The following is a 23,484-nucleotide window of genomic DNA, read 5'->3' as shown; positions in this document are numbered from 1 at the left end:
TGGCACCTCGACCCCAGGCGACCCCCGGGAGGTCCAGCCACCCCCTCCCACCTCCGGGGCCCCAGCTCCCGCTGAGCTTAGACACTACAATTCCCAGCAGGCCTTGCGCTAGCGCGGCTAAGACTTCACAGACCCGGCGCTGCATGGGCTGCTGGGAGTTGAAGTCCTTAATTCCTCTCTGGGCTGCAGAGAGGATGGGAATTTTTTTGGAGGTGGGGGGTTATGAGATACCGGGGTCCCAAGGCGCTGCAGGGGGTAGGAATGATGCCCTGGACTTCGAGAGGTCGCGGAGTCTTAAATCCTCAGGAGCCATGGGGTAGGTAAACGATCCCCATGCCCGAGGGATCGGTGGGCGAGGTCGGGGTACACCTAGGTGTTTCGGGACCCCCCTTTCTAGGGCCACTTGCCCTTCCCCCGGGGCGGCCAGCGAGCGCTTCAGCGCCCGCACTCTCGGGCAGGAGATGCGCGTGCCTCTGCACCTGCCCCCGCCCCCACGCGCTGGGGCCGCCCCCCAGGATCGGCCTGGGGCGGGGGCTGGGGCAGGGGGAGGGGGGAGGAGCGGACTCACCCGGAGCCGCTGCCGCCGCCGCCGCAGCCCCGCGCGCCCGCCGCGGTGCCCGCTCGGCTCCTCCCCCCGCCCCTGGCGCAGGTCCGCGGCTCCTCCCCTTGCACCCCCGCCTTCCTCCCCTCTGAACCTGCGGCTTGAAAGCCGAAATCGCGCCACAGCCAGGAAGGAGGGAGATTCCCCGGGACCGAGGCGTCCGAGACCCAGCTCTTACACAGTGGAAGATCCAGCTGTCTAGGATCATGACCCTCCGCTCCCCCAGGATCCAGGGGTCCCGGCCCCCAGCCCCCCTTCTCTCAGACGGAAAAGTCTGGGACCCCTGTCACTTCTCCTCCCGGAACCCAGGGTACTGAGCTCCCACCCCCTCAATTCTCACGTCTAGGAATCCACACCTCCCGGCCGACTCCTCCCGGGGCCCTTCCTTCACAGGACCCAGGACTTGGAGTCCTCCCATCTGGGGAGCTCTGAGGGCTGGCGGTGGGGGGGGGAGGCGGAGCCTCAGTATTAGCGCGTATAGAGAATCTCAGCCCGGTGTGAGGTACCAGCAGGGACCTGGGTTTGGATCCTGCCTGGGCCAGCTTCTCCCTGTGTGACCTCTCGCTCTCTGTTCTTGAGGTCCAATTTCCTCATCCAAAAAATATAGACAATAAACCAGTTTCCGAAGGGATGCAGACTTTTGAAAAACCAGACAACATAGGTAAAGCATTGGCACCAAGTAGGTGCTTAATGAATCTTTCTCAAAAGCAGCAAGTAAGATTTACTGCCATATTAATAGCGGTTAATGATAATTGCCGCTGACTGTGATCTGGGCACTGAGCTAAGTGCTTTGAAAGCATTTTCTCATTTAATCTCCACTTTGGCCCAATTATGTGATTCCCATTTCACAGAGAAGGAAACCGAGGTCCATAGAGGTAAAATCTCTTGGAGAAGATCCAGAACCATGTAGTCACAGCAGCAACCGGCCAGGGTGGTGGGAGGCCCTCAGTCTTCTTTAGTGCTGCCCCCCATCCCCAGTGACACGCATATAAATATACTCCCTAAGTAAAAAATTACTTTCTTCTGCCAAGGCAGCTTTAAGACAAGTTCCCTCACTTTAACTAGATTCCACCTCCCTCCCCACATATTGCTACTTATGTATGTATACATTTGCAGTCATTGTCACACTGTAGAAACCCCCAGAAATGCCTCCCAGGTTCACCTTGAATCCTATCCTCAGTACTTCTTCATTCTCCTCGATGGATCCTCATTTGCACCCAGAGAAGCCTGCATGGGGGAGGGGGACGCATGCCCAGTTGTATGCACATAGGTCCATGCAGCTCAGAGCCCACTGACAACCAGACCTTCGCACCCAGCTGGCCTGCCCAGAGTCCACAGGGAGCCTCGTTCCCCAAGAGAAATACACAGAAGCAAGTATGCAGCAATGCATACTTTCAGAGACGTATACACAGGTTGGCTTGCCAGACTTCCATGACACATCTCCAAAGAGACATCTCCTTATTGGCTGGCAGCTGTAGGGTCCTGGTTGCACCTGTGGTTTGGGAAATGGCAGAGCCGGGTTCCAATCCCAGGTCTCTTCTCAGTATTGTGTGTGAATGTTTTATATTCTCAATGCCTCAGTTTCCCTGCCTGTAAATGAGGATAGTTTTTTATTTTTTTAATTAATTTTTTAAAAGATTTTATTTATTTATTTGACACACAGAGAGAGAGAGCACAAGCAGGGGAAGCAGCAGGCAGAGTGAGAGAGAGAAGCAGGCTCCTCTCCGAGCAGAGAGCCCAACGTAGGTCTCCATCCCAGGGCCCCGGGATCATGACCAGAGCCGAAGGCAGATGCTTAACCGACTGAGCCACCCAGGCACCCTGAGGATAGTTTTTTAAAAACACAGATTCCACTTCATTAATTTATTTTGAGGATTAAATTCATATGAGGTGCTTAGAAAAAATGTTTAGTGTTTAGTATTGTCATAATTAATAATATATGCGTTTGCTCATGTGCTTTTTCTTTCTTTCAAAGTAAACTCTGCACCCAACATGGGGCTTGAACTCATGCCCTAGAGATCAAGAGGCGTATGCTCTACTGACTGAGCCAGCCAAACGCCTGCTCACATACTTTTTTTTTTTTAAGGTTTTATCATTTATTTGAGAGAGAAAGAATGAGAGCGCGAGAGCATGAGAGGGGGGAGAGTCAGAGGGAGAAGCAGACTCCCTGCCGAGTAGGGAACCCGATGCGGGACTCGATCCTGGGACTCCAGGATCATGACCTGAGCTGAAGGCAGTCGTTTAACCAACTGAACCATCCAGGCACCCTGCTCATATACTTTTTAACTGCATTTGACAATGAGGAAATTGAGGCTCAGAGAAAGGGAATGCCCTGCCCCGGGTCAGAAGGCTGGGAAGTGTCAGAGTTGAGGTTCAAAACCATCCGGGTCTGAATCTACACCTTTGCATTCAGCCACTACATTATTTTCATCCAGGAAGTTTGAGGACCTTGCCTGTTAAAGCTTCTGGGAGTGTAGAACAGGTTAGAGTACTGGACAGGGAGGGAACCAGGAGACAGAGTCCTCTATATTCATTTAATTTCATCCATGCAGTCATTTGTTAAATACTTACTGAGCATAGGGACTCCTGGGTGGCACAGTCAGTTAAGCGTCAGACTCTTGGTTTTGAACTCGGTCTGTGATCTCAGGGTCGTGAGATCAGATCGTGCTGACTCAGTCATAAGAGCATGCGACTCTTGATCTTGGGGTCATGAGTTCGAGCCCCACATTGGTTAAGTAGCAATTACTTGAATAAATACAACTTAAAAAAAAAAACAACTGTATGTATTAGAATCAATGCTATGTGTGCCTGAGGAGGTCATGGAAGGCTTCCCTAAGGAAGTGACCAAATAATGTTTGAATTGAATTCAGAAGGGTGAGTAGGCGTAAACCAGGTGAAGATGGGGGAGGGGAGGGGAAGTGTTCCAGCAAGAAGTAATAGCCTGTGAGAGGCCTGGGGCAGCAGGGAGTTTGGCTCATTGAGGACTGCCACACACATAAGTTCCATGGGGGTAGCACCTTGTTTTGTGTATTGCTGCATCCCTGCTGCCTGACACATTGCCTGCACACAGTAGGCACCCAATAAATGTGGATTGATTGAATGAAGGAGTGAACAAATGCATGAATAAATAGAGGAATATATGGAGGTATGTATGGATGGGTGGGTGCATGGATGGATGGATGGATGGATGGATGGATGGATGGATGAGTGGATGGATGGATGGGTGAGTGGGTGGATGGGTGGATGGATGAGTGGATGGATGGGTGGATGGATGGATGAGTGGATGGATGGATGGATGGATGGATGGATGGATGGATGGATGAGTGGATGGATGGATGGATGAGTGGATGGATGGGTGGATGGATGGATGAGTGGACAGCTGGATGGGTGAGTGGATGGATGGATGGATGGGTGGATGGATGAGTGGACGGCTGGAGGATTGGATGCAGGTATGGGTGAGTGGATGAAGTGATAGTTGGATGGGTGAATAGTTGAGTGGATGAATGGGTAGGTGGATGGATGAGTGAATGGATGAATTTGCATAAATAGCTGCATAAAATGTTGCTGGAAACATATGCAGCTACGCACCCAGAGACATGCACACATACGTGTAAACGAAGGTTCATCTCTTCTGCTGGTGCTGCCCCTGGAGAGGACAAACACTAAGAAGTTTGCCAAGCCGGCTAGGGCCTGTGTGGATGAGGATGCAGGGAGGCAAACCCTCTGACCGGGGCTAGAACCAGCCCTGCCCCCACTGCGGCACTGACATAATTTCTGGAATAGGAGGAAAATGCTGATTCAGGGATTTGTGTCCCAGGCTGTGAGCCAGGCCAGGGAGTGGGACAGGAATGGCCCAAGAGAGATGAGGTGAATGGTGGAGGGAGGCATGCGGGGCTAAGACAGAGAAAGAGACAGACAGAGAGACATAGAGAAACAGAGATGGAGAAATAGAGCAGTGGAGACAGAGACATGCAGAAAGCTATACAGACAGACAATAAGAGATGAGCAAAGAAAGGCAGAGACACACGACATAGAAATTCAAATTCAGACACAGAGCAAGATGAGGCTGGATTCTAGAGATGAGAGAGGAAGAAAAATAAAGACACAAAGAGAAATGGAGACACAGGGAGATGGAAACATAGAGACCCAGACTCTAGAGGGAAGAAGAGAGAGACAGAGATGGAAAGAGAGAGAGAGAAGGACACCCAAAGAGGGAAGAAAGAGAGCTCCAGAAGAGGTGGCTAAAACTAGGCTCAGAGAGGGGAAGACATTTGCCCAAGTTTGCACAGTCTGGACATAGCATTTGATGCTGGTCTGTTTGAGTCCAGTGTCCATTCCATGTTCTGTCACCCTACGTTGCCTCCTGAAACCCAAGAGGGACAGGGAAAGTGGGGTTGGGGCTGCTGAGCATGGGCCACAGCGATAGAGAGAAACATTCATTCATTGTTTCGAGTGGGGTGATACTGGAGAGCCAGAGATAAGTTAGGAGCTGCTGATCTACCAGGGCAGGCAGACACAGGCCCAAATCCCTGAGCAAGACGGAGTGGACCGTGTTCAGTGGTCTGGGAAAGGAAGAGACAAGAATGTGCAAAGGACGGAGACAAAAAACACTGCTAGTAGGAGAAGAAGTCAAAGAAGTGTTCTGGAGGAGGGGGCATTTGAGCTTCTTATTAAAGGATGAGGGCATTTGGGTTTGGAGAGATGGGGAAGAACATTCCAGGCAGAAGGCATAGGATGTGGTGAGTGAAAATGGGAGTGGGGTGGGAGGGACTGGAGAATATTTGAAGGGTGAGATGGGAGAGGAGGGTGGGACCAGACTGCAGATCTCAAATGCCTGGAAGAGAAACTGCAAGTCCAGGGGCGCTGGGAAGCCATGGGAAGGCTGCAAGCTGGGGAGGGTCAGGGTCAGCTCTGGGTGCAGAAAGATGCCTCTGGAACCCTGCAGGAAAAGGAATGAGGAGAGGAGGGCAGGAGGAAGGCTGGGGTGAGGGTTCAGGCAGGAGAAGATGAAGCCTGAGTGTCACGACTGTGGGAATGAAGAGGAGAGGAGGCAGTAGTGACAGGCAGGAGGGATGGAGCTTGGGTACTGAGGGACCGTGGGGACTAGGTGTGCCTGTGGTCATGGGAAGGAAAGATGTCCCCTGTCCTATAGGGATGGAGTTGGCCACTGGAAATGGAGGACGGCCTGATGGGAAAGAAAGACATAAGGGTGCCAAAAGGGAGTCAGGGCCACAGAGGAACTGAGGATGAAACTGAGTCTATTTAAGTGAGGACTGTTTTTTTTTTTAAGATTTTATTTATTTATTCAACTGAGATAGAGACAGCCAGCGAGAGAGGGAACACAAGCAGGGGAGTGGGAGAGGAAGAAGCAGGCTCATAGCGGAAGAGCCTGATGTGGGGCTCGATCCCATAACGCCAGGATCATGCCCTGAGCGGAAGGCAGACGCTTAACCGCTGTGCCACCCAGGCGCCCCTAAGTGAGGACTGTTTTAATTACCAATGACAGAGACTCAAATGACCTAAGCATAAGAGGGAATTAATTGGGTAGATAAGGCTTCAGGCATGGCTGGATCCAGGTATCTCAATCATCATCAGGAATCTGTCTGCATCTTTGGTCTCTGCTTTCCTCATGTTGTCTTTGCTTTCAGGAACGTTCTCTCCCCATATGGAGATGTGAGAACCCCCAGCAGCTCCAACCTAGACTCCAACCAGCCTGGCAAACTTAGCAGAAAAAGAAAGATCCTCTTTTGTAACAGATCCAGCAAAAGTCCAAGGGTGGACTCCATATCCTCGATTGACTTTTAAGCACACCCCTGAAGAAATCACTCAGAAAATCAAGGTGCTACTACCTAGAAAGCAGAGAGCCTGTGCTTATCAAGTCAAGTCAGAGACCCTTTGGAAGAGGAGAGGAGAGTACTAGAGATATAGGTAACAGGGACAGAGAGGGGAGGACAGACAGAATAACTATGAAAGTCCAGCCTCTTCTCCCACACTTCCTGCTGAGAGCTCTGCAGACACAAAGAAAGACACGCCTAAGGAAAACCTGTGTGGCACAACCCCTTCACTCCTGCACTTGGGCCCAGGAGCCCCCAGATCGTCCACATCCACCTCTGGACCCAGGAATCCAGTCTCCCACTCCCTCCTCCCTTAGACCCCCGAGGTCCAGGATCCCAGCTCCCTCTTCCCTCAGGCCCAGGAGTTGGATTCCTCCAGCCCCTCCCCCCCAGGTACCATGGCAACCAGGCCCCCTGCCCACCTTTCCCTCCCCCATACAGAACTCAGTTTCTGTTTAAATCTGGCCTGTGTCTAGCCAGTTCCTGCGTGAGACAGGGATGAGCAGAGGGCAAGTGGGACCAGAAAGGGGATGACAGAGGGCAGGGGAGCCAGTTACGAGAGAAGAGAGGAGGAGAGAGATGGAAAAAGTAGACTGGGGAGAGATGGGGAGAGAAGTAGGGAGACAGAGAGAGGGTGGTAGGCTGGGAGAGAGGCAGAATGCTATGAAGAGAGGGAGGGACGGAGGGCTGGGGAAATGTTGGGGAAACTAGGGGAGAAGGAGACTGTGGGGATGGAGGGAGGGAGGGGGAGAGCAATGGGGAGGAAGAGGGCAGAGAAATCAAGGGAAAGAGTGGAGGAGAGATGGGGAGAGGTCAGGGGGAAAAGATCCGGAGAGAGGGGGAGGAGGGCAGAGAGATGGGGAGAGAAGGAGGATGAGAGAGGGACAGAGGCAGGGAGAGTCAGAGAGTTGAGGAGACAGGGAGAGATGGAGGTAGAAGCAGGAAAGTGGCCAAGAAGGAATTGGGCCACACAGGAATTGGAACTCACTGGGTTCCCAGAGGTTAGGGGAACCCGGATTCCTATGTGGTCTCAGCCTTCCAGTTCTTCCTTTTTTTACCCCTGGGGCTTCAAAGAGGAGGAGGAGGCAGCAGCAGGGAGAAGGAGCTGGGGTGGGTGGCCCAGTCAGGGCTCTTCTCCCCATCCTCCTGAGACATCCCCCACCCGCCTTCCCAGGGTGCAGCAAGAGGTGGAGACCCTGTGCTCCTTCACCGTGGGCAACCCCAGCATGCACAGGGAGGCAGGTACTGAGCAGCGTCTGTGTGCGTGTGTATTGGGGGGAGGGGAGGGCCCTTCATCCATGTCCCCTGTGGTAACCCTGACTCGCAGTGTAGCCTTTTTTTTTTTTTAAGATTTTATTTGTTTATTCGACAGAGGTAGAGACAGCCAGCGAGAGAGGGAACACAAGCAGGGGAAGTGGGAGAGGAAGAAGCAGGCTCATAGCGGAAGAGCCTGATGTGGGGCTCGATCCCATAACGCTGGGTTCACGCCCTGAGCCGAAGGCAGACGCTTAACCGCTGTGCCACCCAGGTGCCCCTCGCAGTGTAGCCTTAAGCGAGTCACTGGGCTACCAGAAAGCCACCCCAGACTCTGACGTTCACCAGATTCCTGGGCAGCATCCTTTGGACCTCAAACTACATTTCTCATGAGCCTTTGCAGTTCCCTGGCCAGTGGTCTGGACCCAGAACTACATTTCCCATGAGCCTCTGGGGCATTTGCAACTCTTCCGAGGCTATTGTCTCCATAGGTGCTCTGCCCTGGTCCCTCACACTCTCCTTTTCTCTCACACCGAGCTCAACAGCTTCCCCCCAAGCCACTCCTCCTCCCTACTTCCCATCTTCAGCGGTCCCACTACCAACCTGGTCACTGGGCTGGACCCCAGGTACTGGCCCTCCCCTCCCACTTCCTCCCACAGCCATCAGTCCACAGCCCCATCTTCCTGCCCACTCCCTTTGTCCTCTGCCTATCTCTCCCTCCCACAGCCCCGGCTCAGGTCTTGTCCTCTGCCACGAGGATGCTTTCTCTACCTCACCTCCGGTCGTTTTTCCCCTCAAGCCCATTCCCCACTCGGCTCCTGAGGGGTCTTCTGACCACCATCACTGACCCTGTCTCTCCTCTGCTCATACCTCCCCTTCCTTCTCCATCACCTCCAGGATAGAGTCCCAAACCCTCAGCCTCAGACCCCATGTGGTCTGCCACCAGCCGAGTACTCCAGCCTCATGATCCAGGGCTCCCTACATGCACTCTACTTTAGTAGGTCCTTCATTCATTCATTCTTCATTCATTCATTCATTCATTCGCTCAGTCAACATTTGTCGATTAACATCTTGGTAAGGATGCATTTGGCTAGCATGTGATAGAAATTGGACTTAGTGTAGTATAAAGAATAGGGGAACCATTATCACCCAAAAAGAAGCCCGGAAGTGGGGCGTGGTTTGTGTTTGGTTGAGTCAGTGGCTCAATGATGTCATTGAGGACCCAGCTTTTATTTCGCTGCCTTTAGGCCTGGGATGTATCTCCTTTGCATACCAGCTCGCTTACCACAGAATGGCTGCCACAGTCCCAGGCATCATTTGCAGAGGTCTTCATCTCAAGAACCCCCAAATGATCTCTCCTCACATCTTACTGGCCAGCACTCAGTCACCCACTCACTCTTGTCTCAACCCCTGGCAAAAAGATTATCATAATTATTTTAGTCAGCGGTCCTCAACCCTGGCTACACACCAAGTGAAAGGATTAAAAAAAAAATATATACTGAACCTCACTTCAGATTCAATTTAACCAGCATCTCTAGGATTTGGGTCCTTGCATCTATATTTTGTGAATGCTTGCCAGGTGACTGCAAGGAATAGTAAGGGTTGGAAGTCACTGGTTTAAACTGCATGGGATACCTCCGAGGAAACCAGATTGGTGAGCCTCCCCTGAATTGCATGGGCGAGGAATGGACCCTTCTCAAATGGGGGAAGAAGAATGGGAATGCCTGAGTGGGTATCCTTTCTCGGTGTCTGCTACTCTGTTCCAGGAGCTACGCCAGGCATAGCAAATGACCTCGTGGCAAAACAGACACCATTTCTGTCCTCAGATCTCTTTTATCTTTTATTTATTTTTTAAAGATTTTATTTTTATTTATTTATTTGAGAGAGGGAGATAGAGATAGCCACAGAGATAGCGAGAGGGAGCAGGAGCAGGGAGAGAGAGAAGCAGGGAGGAGAGGGAGAAGCAGGCTCCCCACGGAGCGGGGAGGGTCAGTCCCAGGACCCCAGGATCACAACCCGAGCCAAAGGCAGATGCTTAACCAACTGAGCCACCCAGGCGCTCCTATCCTCAGGTCTCTTTTAGAGTCTTTGAAGACCTCTTCCCTTTGCAGATCTCTGCCCCACATCATCTCTAAGCTAGACTGAGGCACCCATGTGATACATATAATTTATGTAGAGATCCAGAAAAGTTGAATGGGACCGAGCTGGCCAGTTTCGTAGATCCACTGATCTACAGTTTTGTGGCTGGCTTTGTGGTACTTTGGAACCAGTAACATTTTTAACTTATCAGGGTGCAGACTTTGGCGCCAGCCATCAGAAAGCCCATGGGTCCCCAGTGTTTTGCCTGTGGTGCCTAATGAGTGAAATGACCCAGTCTGTTCCGATGCAGGGAGGGCGGACATGAAACACACCATCTCACAAATCGTTAATAACCTACAGATGCAGTAACCGTGCCTTAGCCTTGGGGCTGAAGGGAATTCTGAGAAGTTGCTGCAGATGACCGTATTCTCTTTTGCTTAAAACCGTAGTCCCCAGTGGTCCCTCTGCATAAACATCCTTTTCCCTGCCATTTCTTTTCCTTTCTTTTTTTTTTTTTAAAGTAGGCTCTATGCCCAGTGTGGAGCCCAATGCGGGGCTAGAACTCACGACCCTGAGATCAAGACCTGAGCTGAGATCAAGAGTTGGATGCTCAACCGACTGAGCCACCCAGGCGCCCCCCTGCCATTTCTTTATTTGGCAAGCTCCTCCTTATTCCCTGGGTCTCACTGTAGACATTACCTCCTCCAAGGAGCCTTCCCTGATTGCTCCTAGACTAGGCTTCGCCTTCACCTCATGACACCTCCACCGTAGCTTCTATTGCCCTTTGCAGTGACTGCTTCCCCCACTGGACTGGGGGCTCTTGGAGGGCATGGCACTTGGTCTAGATGAGAGTGGGATGAGAGGCAGCAGACTAGGGAGATGGAAAACACAGAATCTAGATCCAGATGCCTCAATTTTCATCCTGATTCTATCCCTTAAGACTGCGTGACCTTGAGCAAGTCCCATAATCTCTCTATCCTTCCGTTTCATCATTCGTTAAACTGCACTATTTCAGAAGGCTTTGAAAAGTGATCAGCTTTTTATTTTATTTTATTTTTAAAGTAAGCTCTATGCCCACTGTGAGGCTTGAACTCACAACCCTGAGATCAAGAATTGCATGCTCTACCAACGGAGCCAGCCAGGTGCCCCAAGGGCTGTGCTTTTTAAAAAGGATTGTAAACATATAGTTATTATTGTTGTTACGTGGACAGATTTGAGGGGGTTATTGTATTGGAGGGCTGTATAGCTGGAAGAAAGTGATCAGAGAAGTCAACAGGGGCGACCACACACAGGGCAGGTGCTTCTCAAAGGAGATCTTGTTAAAATGCAGATTCTGATCCCGTGGGTCTGGGGTGGACCCCGAAGTGCTGTGTTTCTTTCTTTTTTTTTGTTCCAATTTATTTTCCAAGTTGCATGCATACAACGAAGAGATCTTAAATATATTTCAATCGTTTTTGACAAATGCCTAGGTTCATCTCACTCAAACCTCTGTGAAGCATAGAATATTCCTACTACACCAGTTCCCTCACACTGAAATGCTGTATTGCAAACAGTGTACTGCTCCCCAGATCACACACTGAGGAGCGAGTCCCCACCTCAGGGAGGACTGTATCCTGACAGCAAGAGGAAGCCACTGGTGGTTTGCAAACACGGGTCACTGTGACGGAACGATCACCCCACCTGCCCTGTGGAAACAGATGGGAGATGGGAGGACGGAGACCAGAGCAGGGGACTTACAATGGTATAAGCCGAGTCAGAGACCGCCGGGAGCATAGCTGTGACATGGCCGTGTGCTGGAGACGGCCTGTGTCTGCTCACAAGAGCCAGTTGTTAAATTTTGCAAGCTGGTTGTTAAAACTGTGGGGAGCATGCAATTGGTCATGGTGGGAGTACTGACAGTATGAAAACTGGCAAATGCTACGATCCGTGTGTGCGTGCATGTGTGCACGTGTAAGAGAGACACAGAGACAGAATATTAATTAAACATTTACCAGCACACCCCTGAGTTTAGGGACTTGTACTGAGGGAGTCCTGTAACACGTGGAATGTCTTAGTAGGAGGGTGTTAAGGAGGACTTATTATTATGGAAGCTGCTGGGTTAGGGGACTTTGGGAGGATTCAGGGAAGCAGGCTTTCCTCTGGATCGGATCTTGGCAGGAAGTGGAGGCAAGTCTCTGACGCAGGAGGGATGAATGGAGCAAACGTTGTAGGTGGGGAAGAAGCAGCATCAGCTCTGAACCAAGAGGAGGATGTATGGGCATTTTGTGGTTTGGACAGTGTTCATGTTGTGTGGTGATGAGATGTGACTCCGCTCTTATTTTTATCTTGGTCCGTCATGGTCACAGAGTGGCCTTGGCTGATGTGGGTGTTCTGTGAAATTGTTTATGTCCGACATAAACAGCCCTGGCTGTCAAGGGCTGCTTTCCTCTTTGTTCATCTGCTGAAACAAAGAGACACCCCCAAACACAATGGCATGAAGAAGAGAGTGTATTTCTCTCATGTGACAGGAGGCAGGTGGCCTGGATTGGTGGGACACCTCAGCCCCATGAGATGACTCAGGGACCCAGATTCCCTCCATATTGTTGCTCGAGCCCGGCTGAAGCTGGCTTATTGCTACATCCACATTCCAGTACAAGGGAAGGGGCAACAAGTCAGAGACAAGCAACCTCCTTTTAAATGACTCCAAAACTGCCCGCCTCACTCCCCTAACACTGTTGGTGAGAACTCGTTCACATGGCCACACAGAGCTGCAAGGGATGCTGGGAACTGTTCTCTCTAGCCCGGTGGCTGTGTGCCAAGTCAAACTCTAAGACCATAGAGGAGGGGGAACATGGATTATGTGGGACAACTAGCAGTTGGCCATAAGAGAGACCCGTTAGTGGATGGAGGAGTTGCATAGAACGGCTCAGGTTTGGCAGCTGTTTTCAGCCTAGTTGGAGCCAGGAGGCCGGTTCTGAGAGTGTTGGGAAAACCACACACTGGATTCGAAGGCTGCTGCCGGGCTGGGGTGACTGGAATAGGAAGCAAAACGCGGCAAGTCCGGTCCACTTCCTCCTGCTTGCAATCTGTCTGTAGTGCCCCCTTTCAGGCAGAGCCTACCAGGAACCTAACTGTTGGAGCAGAACCCGGGTTGGTAGTGTCCCCGCCCTGGGATCACAGAGTGGGTGCAGAAGGGAGTTGTTGGAGCTGAGAGGCAACAGCTTATTAACTGGCATCAGAGCTATTCGGGAGTGGCATGGACAATGCTTCGTGATGCCCATTTAGGCGGAATAATGTCTGAGGAGTGCTCAGGGCGGCTGACACTGAGTTCTTCATCCCCAGGAGCCCTCCTTGTGGACCTAGAGACCCCAAAGGAGACACAAACCCGGAGCCTGGGCAGGCCTGTCAAATCCTCGTGAGTGGTCCCTGGCCCCATGACTTCTGATCTCAGCTCCCCCGAGGGCAATGACGGCGACCCCTGACCTCGGGGGTCCCTGCCCGCTTGCTCTCTCCCCAGGAAGCAGTACTTGCGCCACGTCATTGCAGAATACGAGGTGCTGGACCGAGAGCTCCCATGCATCCGGAAGTTCCCTACACCACCCGCTGCCCAGCCTCTCTGTCTGTGCATGGAGACCTCAGTGAGTGCCCCCTCCCCCGTGCCTGTCCCTGGGACCCAGGCCCTGAGCTTCTGCACAGCTTGGGTGGGAGGATAGAAAGGGAACCGGCTCAGAAAGGAGGTGGACAGGGCTTAAATCTAGGCTCTGCTGCTTACCAGCTGTGGGCTTGGCTCCAGGTTTTAGGTTGCTAAAGACTGATTATGAATTTGTCAAAGGATCAATAGTCACATTTATCACTGCTGATCCCAGAGAGGCAGAAAGAGGGGGAGAAGGAGGGGCAGAGAAGGACAGAGATTGAAAGGCAGAGTGCAGGGAGACTGGGGACACAGGGAGTCCTGTGAATCCATCTACCATGAAATTCTGTAAAGTCTGCAAATATTGCAGACTCAAGATAAAGCCCCTGTTTTTGGCGGATTCCACGAACTGGTCATTCAGTGTACAAATCTGTTGGCAATCCCTACCATCAGTTAGAAGCGGTATCTACTAGGTTCTTGCTGGTAAATTAAAAGCACCTTAATGGGATGCTTCCATGTGCCAGGCACAGGACCCAGGGCAGTCCCTCAGCTGATGTGTGTGACTTTAGCCCAACACAGAGATTGTTGTCCTTGTTAGGGGACCCAATTCCCAGCCCATCCCTCCTTTTCTTTGTGGCTCTGAACAGGGGACCCCGCCTCCTCCACACATACACCCACAGCTTGCCTTCCGGGGGGTGACCAATTTCATTATTTCATCCTAGTTCATCAGCAGTTTTATATGTTATGACCGTGGTATATCACCTTGAACATGGTAATCTCATGCGGAAAATGTGGTTAGTGGTCAATGTTTCTGAATGACAAGAAGTCACAACCCCTATGATCCTTATTATTATTATTTTTTTACAACTGAACGTTCGTTAAAATGCTAATAAGATCATAAAAGGAAAGTGTGCAACTTTAATCCTTGTGGGATCTGCAAGAGCTAATAAAAGCCTGCCATCCAGTGCAGATTTCCAGAAAAGTTTCTGGTAGCTTGGTAAAGTTGGCCAAATTGGTGAATCATGTAAGCCAACTGTTCACTGGCAGATCGGCTAGGTGAGAATTGATTTTTTGGAGAATGACAGGTAGATGCTTTGACTAGAGTGATAGGATCCAGAGATCGAGTGTGAACCTTGCCTCTCAAATGCTACCTGGGATTCTGCCAGGTTCTGCAAGTGGATCTAAGGTGGGGACTTCGGAACCTGGACTGAACCTGAGTGTCACATGGTGAGGCTCTCTCTCTTGACTCCTCCAGCCGGAGGAGGACCTTACCCACCTGGAGGTGCTGGAGGCTCTGGAGGCCGAGTTACCCGGCGCCATGGAGAGCGGGCGCGTGAGCAGCATCCGCTTTGAAAATATGAATGTCATCTGTGGGACTGCCGGGCGCCGGGACAGGTGAGACTGCGGTGGGGTCGGGGCCAGGGCCCGGAGGGCATGAGATAGGCGGGGCCAAGAGTGGGGGAGGTGAAGGGTGTGGCCTAGTGAGCGCGGTGGGGAGGGGCGGGGCCAGAGCCAAGACGCTGAGTGGGCGGGGCCGGGAAAGGAAGGCAGTGTGGTCTAGAGAGGGGCCTTGTTGGTGCGCGGGAGGGACGACGCGGCTGAGTGAGAAGTGGGAAGGGGCTCGAGCCGAGAGTGAGCGCGGTGAGGGGGCACGGCCAGGTGAGATCAGAGAGAAGGAGGAATCTGGAGTGAGGAAATGGACTTTGAGTGACCTGGAGAGAGAAAACTGAAGTGTGGGGTCGGAACCTGGGAAGGCAGCTCTGAGGGGGCGGAGCCTGTATCCAGCACATTGAGGGGGTGGGACCAGGAGAGATCTGGAGGGCCCAAGGCCTGGAGTGTCTAGTTGGGCGTGAGGTCGGGAGAAACCTCGTCTCAGGGGACATGCCTGAGAGACACACTGAAGGGCCCGGCCCTGGAGCGGCGGTTTGAAGAGATGGAGCCTCGACAGACCACATTTAGGGGACAGGACCAGGCTGAGAGAAGATGGGACCTAGAATGACCCGCGTTAAGGATCGAAGTACGGGTTGACTTCGGAGACAGGGCAGGGCTGCAGAAGGGTTTAGGGACAGAGCGACGAGATGAGCAACCGGAGTGTGTAAACGAACAGCGACCAGGCAGGGACCCTCCGACAATCAAAGGCGGGGCTGGGACCACCAGCGATTCCTTTCGGTCTCCGCCCCGTCCCTGTCTTCTTGGCCCCGCCCCCTCGCAGGTGGCTTATCAAGGTCACGGACTTCCAGACTCGCTCTCGTCTGCTGCGCTCCGGCATCCGCCTCCGCGGGAACGCACACCCGCTGGTGCGCCACGACGAACTGCTGCGAGCCGATTACCGCCTGCACCTGCGGCGCTCCCTTGTCCGGCGGCGCATGCTCGAGGCCCTGGGGGCGGAGCCGACCGAGGAAGACTAACGCTTAGGGGGCGGCCCCGGCTGCGCTTGCACACTGCCCAGCTGGCTCGGGCGACCCACCCGGCACCCCCGAGGGAAGGGGGCGTTGCCTCCCCAGGAAGGAGGCGGGGCCGGCTCGAGGGGGTGGATACTGTGAGTTTAATTATAAAGAATGACCTGGTACAAAAGCCGTTTCTCTCTGCAAAATCTTGGTGGGGAGTCAGGGGGAGGGAGGTGATAGGGGGTAGGGACGAACCCCCATAATATAATCCCGCCTCCCTCATCTTCCCCAAGTCCCTGCAAATGGACGCCTGGGTCCCAATCCGTTGAGGGATGAACTGAGGCTCGCGAGAGGGCAGACCCGGGCGCCGGGGCTTTCAACCCATGCCGATCCCTGTCTTAGAGAGAACCAGACGTCCTCATCCGCCCCCCTCCTCTTTTCTCCTCCCACCCCCCTTGGAAGACAATTCTCGGGCTTTTATNACGGGCGCCGCGCAGGCCCCCTGCGGACGGGGGGCATCCGAAGGGAGAGGGGGCGGGTAGGGGCCCAGCGCGACCTCTGCCCCCCTCCTTGCCACCCCTCCCCCCTCCCACGACCCTCCCACAAGGTTCCCCGCAGATCCCTGACGTGGTGAGGGGAGAGGGCTGCGAGCACCCTCCCCCCCCCATGGACGGAGCGCCCCCCCCCCGGGGGGAGGGGGCAGCAGAGGGGGAATGGGCTTGGGGAAAGGAGGGGGAGCTCCCTTCTTTGGCAGCTGAACATGGGGAACTGAGGGCGATGCCCTCCCCCCTTTACCCACAGTAGGAGAGGGGGCTTCCCAGGGGAAGGGGTGGCTTAAAATTCCCAAGCCCCAGGAATAAAGGGAGGGGGGAAGCGTGCAGGAAGGAACAGCCATGCTGGAGGGAGAAGGAGTTTCTTGGAGAGAAGGAAAGGTGTGTGGGGGGGATCTTCGTGCAAAATGGATGAGAGATGGTCCAGGAAGACCTAGGAAGAATGAGAGGAGAGGGGATGCAAGAGATCACAGATTGGAGCAGGGAGAAGAGGAAGCATGGTGAGCAAGAGGGGAGAGTGCATAGGGTCTTCTCTCGCCAGGAGAAAGGAGCGTCCAAGAGGTGAGAAAATAGGCAGGGTAAGAATGTCTGCAAGAGCTGTTCCTCCACAGGCACAAAAAAATAAGGATGCTAGGAAAAGAAACGACAGTACAGCTCAAGAGTGTGCGGAAGAAGACAAGTGTGCAAAAGGAGAGAGATGGTTGATTTCCCCCCAGGCAGATGGAAAAAGTCACCGAGGAGCCAGCAGGAGCAAGGAGAAATTCAAGAATGAGTGTGCAGCAAAGCCACAGTCTGCAGGAATGTTGTTAGAGAAGGAACATGGCTTCAAGAGAGCAGCGGAAGTGCTGGGGAGGGCATGTGTGCAAGAGTTGAGTGTGTGAGAAAGTTCACAGAAGAGCGGAGAATGAAGCAGGACACAGATTTGGAAAAAGAAGGTTGCACGGGAGTGGGAGCCTGGCAAAGAGGAAGGGAATGAGCATTTGAGAGAGAAGCAGTTCCTGGGAGGCAGGTGTACCAGATGCTGGATAAGTGATGGTGTGAGGAGGGGAAGGGCAGGGAAGGGCGTGGGAGTGTCACTGTGAGAGGGAGAGGTGGGGAGAGTCAGAAAACGTGGGGGTTCGAGAACAAGAAGGAGAAATGCTTAAAGACGTGTGCAAGCGTGTCAGGAGCAGTGCATGGGATAGCAAGTGTGCAAGAGCTGAATAAAGGCAGGTGTGTTCACAGAATAAATGTGTGTGCACAGAGTTTGTGAGTGGGTAGGGAAAAGGGTGTCCCAAGTGTGTCTGCAGCAAGGGTTTAGAGATTTTCAGAAGTGAGGTGTGTAAGGGAGGGTACCAAGGAAAAAGTACGCAGGCAAGAGTTTGAGACAGTAAGGATATGGAACGTGGGAGAAGAAATGCAGTGTGTGCCAGGGAAACAGGGCGTGTTTGAGCGCTGAGGGTCTCGCGAGCCAGAAGCGAAGGCGGAGTGTGCAAGACAGCGAGAGGGCAAATTTGTGCAAAATTGTAGCCCAGGGAGCGGAGAGGCAAGCAGGCGTGCAAAGGAGCGTGCAAGAGGCCAGGGAGGGGAGGGGAGGGGGGCGGCGGCTGCTGTGTGTGCTGGGGAGAGGGGAAGGTGGGGAGAGCCCAGGGGCCTGGAGAGGTGGGGGAAGGGTTGTTAGAGGGGCGGCAGGTGGTGGAATCTGAGGGTACCCCCTTCCCCTGCGGCCAACCCCCATCCAATCAGGCTCAGGGCTGACCCTCTATGGCTCTGTCTGTTCCCTCCTCCCCAGAACCGACCCTTCCCTCCTTCTCCATCCCCCTCCGTGATTTCCTCCATCACCCCCCCCTCTGCTCCCTGCTTCACACAGTCTTGTGTCAGCTGCCCCCTCCTGTGAGGTGCAAATGTCTGGCCGGGATCAGGCCACCTGGTGACCTCCGGCCTTGGGAGAGGAGGGCAGGGCGCAGTTCTAGCAGAGTCCCTGGCCCAGGGGGAAGAGAATGATGGTCAGGGGTCAGAGGTCAAGAGGCCAGTAGGCTCAAGGGTTCTGTGGACGGGCTGGTCCGTCCAGGCCAGCCATCACCTCTCCAGGAAGAATTTGAGAGCCCGGTCGATGTTCATGCGGTGGCCCACCCTGGTCACGCCCAGATCGACGTAATCCTCCTTGGTCAAGGCGGGCAGATGGGAGCCATCGATCTCGTGGTCCAGGAACTGTGCTCGGTGCTCAGCCAAGCCCAGCCACTCGAGCCAATCAGCCACGTCGAACTTGGTCCAGAACCCCAGAGGTTTAGCGCCGAAGGGCTTGTCCGGGGGCAGCGAAAGCAGGCGGGTTGGTGAGAGGGAACGGGAGGCCCCTGACAAGGCTCCACCAAGCCCCCCGGATATCCCGGGGTGTGGTGGCACGAAGACAGGGGCAAAAGGGTCAGCTGAGCCTCCTGCCCCCCCGGTTGGGGAGCCGCGGATGTCAAAGAGGCCCGGATACAGGGGTCCGGAAGGCAGGATGGGCAGGGACGAGGGCCTGGGCGCAGGGCTGACCTTGTGCTCCGAGGCGGGCAGCAGTGAGGGGCTGGGGGCCCGGCGGAGCAGGGGTGGCCGCATCTCGAACTCCACGCCCTGGAGGTGGCGGGTGGACGTGGAGGAGGAGGCTGAGGGTGAGGTGGCCCCCGGAGCTGCAGCGGCTGAAGGGGGGACCCCGCTTCCTGTGGGGAGTGGCGGCAGAGGTGGTTTGGGCCAGTTCTGAAACAGGCTGCTGACAGGTTTGGAGAGGATCGAGGACTGGGAGTCTTCAGAGAGTCTGGAAGGTGACAAAGGGGCAGGGGTGGAGGAAGGGGGTTTGGAGGGCAATGGCAGGGTGAGAAAGAGGAGGCAGAGGTCGAGACGTAGGGAGAGAAAGGAGACAGGAGCGGGGGGGGGCGGGTAGAGAGGTGGAGAAGAGATGGGAAGAGATAGAAAGAGCGAGGGGATAAGACAGATGTCAGGACAGAAATGAAGGGAGAGAAGAACGAGAGGACAGGGAGAGGGTGACAGTCAAGAGAGATGAAAGAAAAAGAGACATTAAGTGATAATAATAATAATCGCCACCACTTACTGATGCTCACGTGTGCCAGGCATTGTTCTAAGTGCTTTACATATTGCATCTCAGTGTATTCCCCATGACAGCCCTGATGCAGGTTACTATTATCATCAGCAGCACAGAGAGGTTAAATATCTTGCCTAAGGACACACAACCAGGAAGTGGCAGAGCCCAGTTACATGGCACCAAAGTCTGAGCTCTTAACCACTACTCTATACTGCCTATCGGGTTATGGCCAGTCACAGCAGAGTGGAAGACAGGGAGACGGTGAGAGAGGAACAAAAAGAGGGTGAGCGTTCAAGGGAGAGAGATGGAAGGGGACAGGGACAGAGAGAGAGAGGGAGAGAGATGAGGAGAGGGAGATGAAAGAGAGAAGAAACAAGGGGAGAAAAAGGTTCCCCTCATCCCTTTAGCTCCCTTCAGAACAGTCCTGCCTCAGGGCCTTTGAACTGGCTGTTCCCAGCAGCCATGGGATCTGCTCCCCCCTTCCTCCAGTTTCTGCTTGTCTTGCTGGTTATTTGAGAGGCCTTCTCTAACCATCCCCCATCCCTGCCTCATTAGACTATGAGTTCCTTGAGGGCAGGGCTTTGCCTGTCCTTCCCCTGTGGGCAACCCGTCACCCAGAAGGGCACCCAGCGCACAGTAGGTCGTAAACCAATGGCATCTGTCGCCTACATTAAGCATTCTCTCCTCCACCCAGAATACTTAAACCTCATCAGCCAGTTGCCTTAAGATCTCAAAGGCCTGAAAATACCACGTTCAAATACCACCATAAGTTCATCAGACCCTCAGAGTTAGAGTGAGCTCGGCAGATGGACAAGGGCAAGGGGGTTAAGAAAGCTCTCCTCACTTTTTTCTTGTGCCTGAATCAGGAATGTGACTCTATTTTCCCTAAGATTAAAAGGTCTTGAATGAGCTTGAACTTCGTAGTGATCCTGGCTAAGCTAGCTAGCTGCTTGAGGAAACTTCTTCACTATCCCGTGTTTTTCCCTCTACGCTGGCTGGGCTTTGGTAAAAGGCCCCTCCACTCCCCCAACTCGTGTCACAACATTTAATCCTCTCATAAACCCTTTAGGTGGGTCCAATGCTGTTCCCCTTCTACAGAGAGGTGGATTCCTTTGCCTAAGGTCACCCGGTTAGAAGTCCAGGCCTGAGACCAAGGCCCAAGAAGCCCAGCTCCAGACCCACATCCAAACCCCGGCGCCCTGAAGTATCTTAATCTTGAGCCACACTGGGTTCAAGGGACTTGCAGATTTCAGGGACTGTCAGAAATGACAACCCACTGAGCAAACAGACTTTGGCAAATTGTGCTCCAATCTCTTTTGTTAATAACTTTGTTGTTCATCAGGGGATGTGCGTTGTCATGGTGATGGAAGAGACCACAAAAGCAACTGAGATAAAGTATCTGTGAACACGTGCTTCTCAGAGGACGGACTTCTGCAAGCCAGCCTCGTTTCTGTTTTCTTTCTGCTACCTGGGACCCTCAAAGGATGCAGCTATGGCGAAGGTAGACTCTGGTACCCACAGCATTGGCCCCTGTGGCCTCCGTCACCAACCACCAGCCCCGGCTCACCTCTGCCGCTGCAGGGAAGAGGTCCTCTCTGGGACGTAGCCGGCTCCCCCGTGGTGGCTGTCCCCGCTTCCCCCGCTGCCTCCCCGGGCCCAGGGCAGAGCGCCACCAGCTGCCGAGGAGCCCCCAAATTGCTGAAGCTTGGAGCTGAGTTCACTGATGATGCTGGCTTTTACCGTGGCCAAGGCTGAGGCCTGAGGCTGGGCCAGGGGCCCGGGCAGGGGTGGTGGCGGTGGGCCCGGGCCCTCCTCCCAGGGCAGCAGCTTCCGAGGCAGAGAGGAGGCCGATGGCAAGGGCACTGGCGGGCCTTCTGGCTCTATAGGCACCGGACCCCCAGCCATACCCGCCGTTGAAGGTCCTGTGCAACCGCTCAGGGCCAGCAGCCCATCCGTTCCAGCCCCTGTCACGGAGACGGTGGGGCTGGTGGGAGTGACAGGGTCCCGCAGTCCCCCACTAGGGCCGGGCCTCAGGCCTCCACCAGTCCCCAGAGCCCGGCCCCGGAGCTTAGAAGGAGTCATGAGCTGCGGGGGATATGGTGGGCCAGGAGTACCACTCCCCCCGAAGGCCTGGCCGTCCAGGTAGGCCACGTATGTGTCCAGAAGCTCTGGCCCACTGGCCACACTGGCCCCCCCGCCGCCGCCACCACCGCCTCCGGCGCTGCCACCACCTTCGGCAGAAAGGCTGCTCAGTGTGGACGCGCTGCTAATGGTCTCCAGAGGGTGGTCACTGCTGCTCCGACTGTCCACCTCCTCAATACCCGAATCGGTGCCAGGAGGTGGGTCTGGACCAGGCTGCGGGGCCGGAGGAGCAGGGGCAGCCGGGGCCGGTGGGCCTGGCGGAGGGGGGTCCCCTGGAGCCACGGGGGCCCCCTGGGTCAGTGTGGCCACTTCACTGTCATAGGAAGTCAGGCTGGATGCTGTGGAGTCCAGGGTGGGAGGTGCGGCGGCAACAGGAGGTGGTGGCACAGGGGGCAGTGGGGTGGTTGGGGTGGGTGGGTCCGGCAGCGGATGCGGAGGCCCAGGTGTGAGTGGCGACTCTGGCTTCTCGAAGCTGTTGGAGAACTCCAGAGGCGGGGGCAGCGGTTCCACAAAGAGGAATTCGCCATCTTCCACATCCACGGAGGGAGCAGGGGGCGGCAGGACTAGCAGGGGAAGCCCATTCTCTTCACTGCCCCGCGGGGAGGTCGGCGAGGGCGGGACGGACCGGCGTGGGCTGGGCGGCTGAACCCCCGGCCCGTCTTCCGAGGGGGGTCCCCTTCCCCCCGCCCCACTGGCTCTGGGCTGGCAGTTCTCAAGGAACCGCACGTGTAGGGGCAGCCGTTCTGGCTCCTCGGGGGCTCCCGACCTCCACGCCTTGCTCACCCCGGGGTGCGGGGGCGGTGGCTCCGGCCCCAGCTGGAGGAGGAGGGGCCCGACCCCGGGAGCTGTGGGGGGCAAGCGGTGCAGCAAGGAGCGTCGGGCAGCTGGAGGGCTGGCCGGAAGGGACTTCTCCTGGCTGCCCAGGCCTGCCCGGTACCCCAGCTCCCGGCGGGCGGGGTCCGGTGGTGAGGCCCCCCAGAGACGCAGCACTGGCTCATGGTGGGCGTGGGGCGAGTGGTGGTGTGGGGTGGGCGGCGGGGCCTCGTAGCGGGGCGATGGGGGCCTTGGAGGGGGCTGGGAGGGCCCACCACCCTCCGAGGACTCCTTCAGCGCCCGCTCTCGGGCTGCCAGGGCCAGCCCGAGCGGGGAGGCGGGGTCCAGGGCCTTGCCGGTCAGCGGGTGGACCAGGGGTCGGGGCGGCAGGAAGCTGGTGAAGGCGCTGCTGCCCCCGCTGCCCCCGTAGGCGCGGCCGCCAGCCCCGTAAGCCCCGTAGCCGCCGCTACTCCCCGCGCCTGCAGACTCCAGCCGGAGGTAGGGCTCGGCGGAGAACATGCCTTCATCGATGGATTTCGAGTGGCGCAGCCGGGGACCCGGGGGCGCCCCTGGGCCCAGCCCGCCGTCGCCGCCATCCTCGTCCCCCGCGTCGGTGGAGAGGAAGAGCGTGGATCGCCGGCGGGCTTCGTTCTGCCAGCCCCCTTCCCTCCGGGCCGCCCCCACCAGGGCCGCTCCGAACTGGCTGGTGAAATCCAGGGTGGCGGGGCCGCTGGGCGAGGTGGGGGTGGGCACGGGCGAGGGGGACGGCGGCACCGGAGACATGGCCGGGGCGGGGCTCGGCGCCGAGGAGCCGCCGCCGCCGCCACCGGCAGCCTCGGGCTGGGTGGGGGGTTCCGCCTCGGTGCTGCTGCCCTGGCTGCTGCGGCCGCTGCTACTGGTGGACGGAGCCTTGATGATGATGGTAGGGATGGGGATGGAGTTCTTCTCCGAGGGGGCGGCCGCGGCCGGCGGCGGCTGCGGGGACGCCGGAGACGTGGGCGAGGGGGCGGGAGGGAGGCCGCCGCCCTTCTGAGGCTCGCCTTTCGACTTTGGTCTGCTTGACCAGGGGCCCTTTGAAAAAAAAAAAAAAAAAAAAAAAAAAAAAAAAAAAAAAAAAAAAAAAAAAAAAAAAAAAAAAAAAAAAAAAAAAAAAAA

At 55.2% G+C, this 23,484-nt stretch overlaps 2 protein-coding genes across 3 annotated transcripts in view; one reads left to right on the top strand and one right to left on the bottom strand.

The window, feature by feature from the left end:
• Window positions 1-206: 206 nt before the first annotated feature.
• Window positions 207-16,240, top strand: C12H19orf81 (chromosome 12 C19orf81 homolog). 2 transcript variants are annotated; one of them, XM_034639180.1, is made up of 6 exons: window positions 6,330-6,440; window positions 7,610-7,677; window positions 13,090-13,162; window positions 13,265-13,385; window positions 14,634-14,773; window positions 15,591-16,240. In XM_034639180.1, the coding sequence occupies exons 2-6, from the start codon at window positions 7,662-7,664 to the stop codon at window positions 15,784-15,786; spliced, it is 546 nt and encodes a 181-aa protein (XP_034495071.1). In that variant the 5' UTR covers window positions 6,330-6,440; window positions 7,610-7,661; the 3' UTR covers window positions 15,787-16,240. The 2 variants fall into 2 exon arrangements, with proteins under 2 accessions (XP_034495070.1, XP_034495071.1); XM_034639179.1 differs by lacking the exons at window positions 6,330-6,440; window positions 7,610-7,677 and adding an exon at window positions 207-316.
• A 944-nt stretch (window positions 16,241-17,184) lies between these two features.
• The window catches only part of SHANK1 (SH3 and multiple ankyrin repeat domains 1), a 42,180-nt gene continuing 35,880 nt past the window's right edge, over window positions 17,185-23,484 (bottom strand). The window contains 3 exon segments of the mRNA XM_034638973.1: window positions 17,185-19,089; window positions 20,942-23,370; window positions 23,372-23,408. Coding sequence (XP_034494864.1) covers window positions 18,375-19,089; window positions 20,942-23,370; window positions 23,372-23,408 — 3,181 coding nt within the window. The 3' untranslated portion in view covers window positions 17,185-18,374.

Source organism: Ailuropoda melanoleuca, chromosome 12 (assembly GCF_002007445.2).
Source record: "Ailuropoda melanoleuca isolate Jingjing chromosome 12, ASM200744v2, whole genome shotgun sequence".
Classification (NCBI taxonomy): domain Eukaryota; kingdom Metazoa; phylum Chordata; class Mammalia; order Carnivora; family Ursidae; genus Ailuropoda; species Ailuropoda melanoleuca.
The sequence above is the reverse complement of the archived record's forward strand: the minus strand, read 5'-3'. Positions and strand labels throughout refer to the sequence as shown.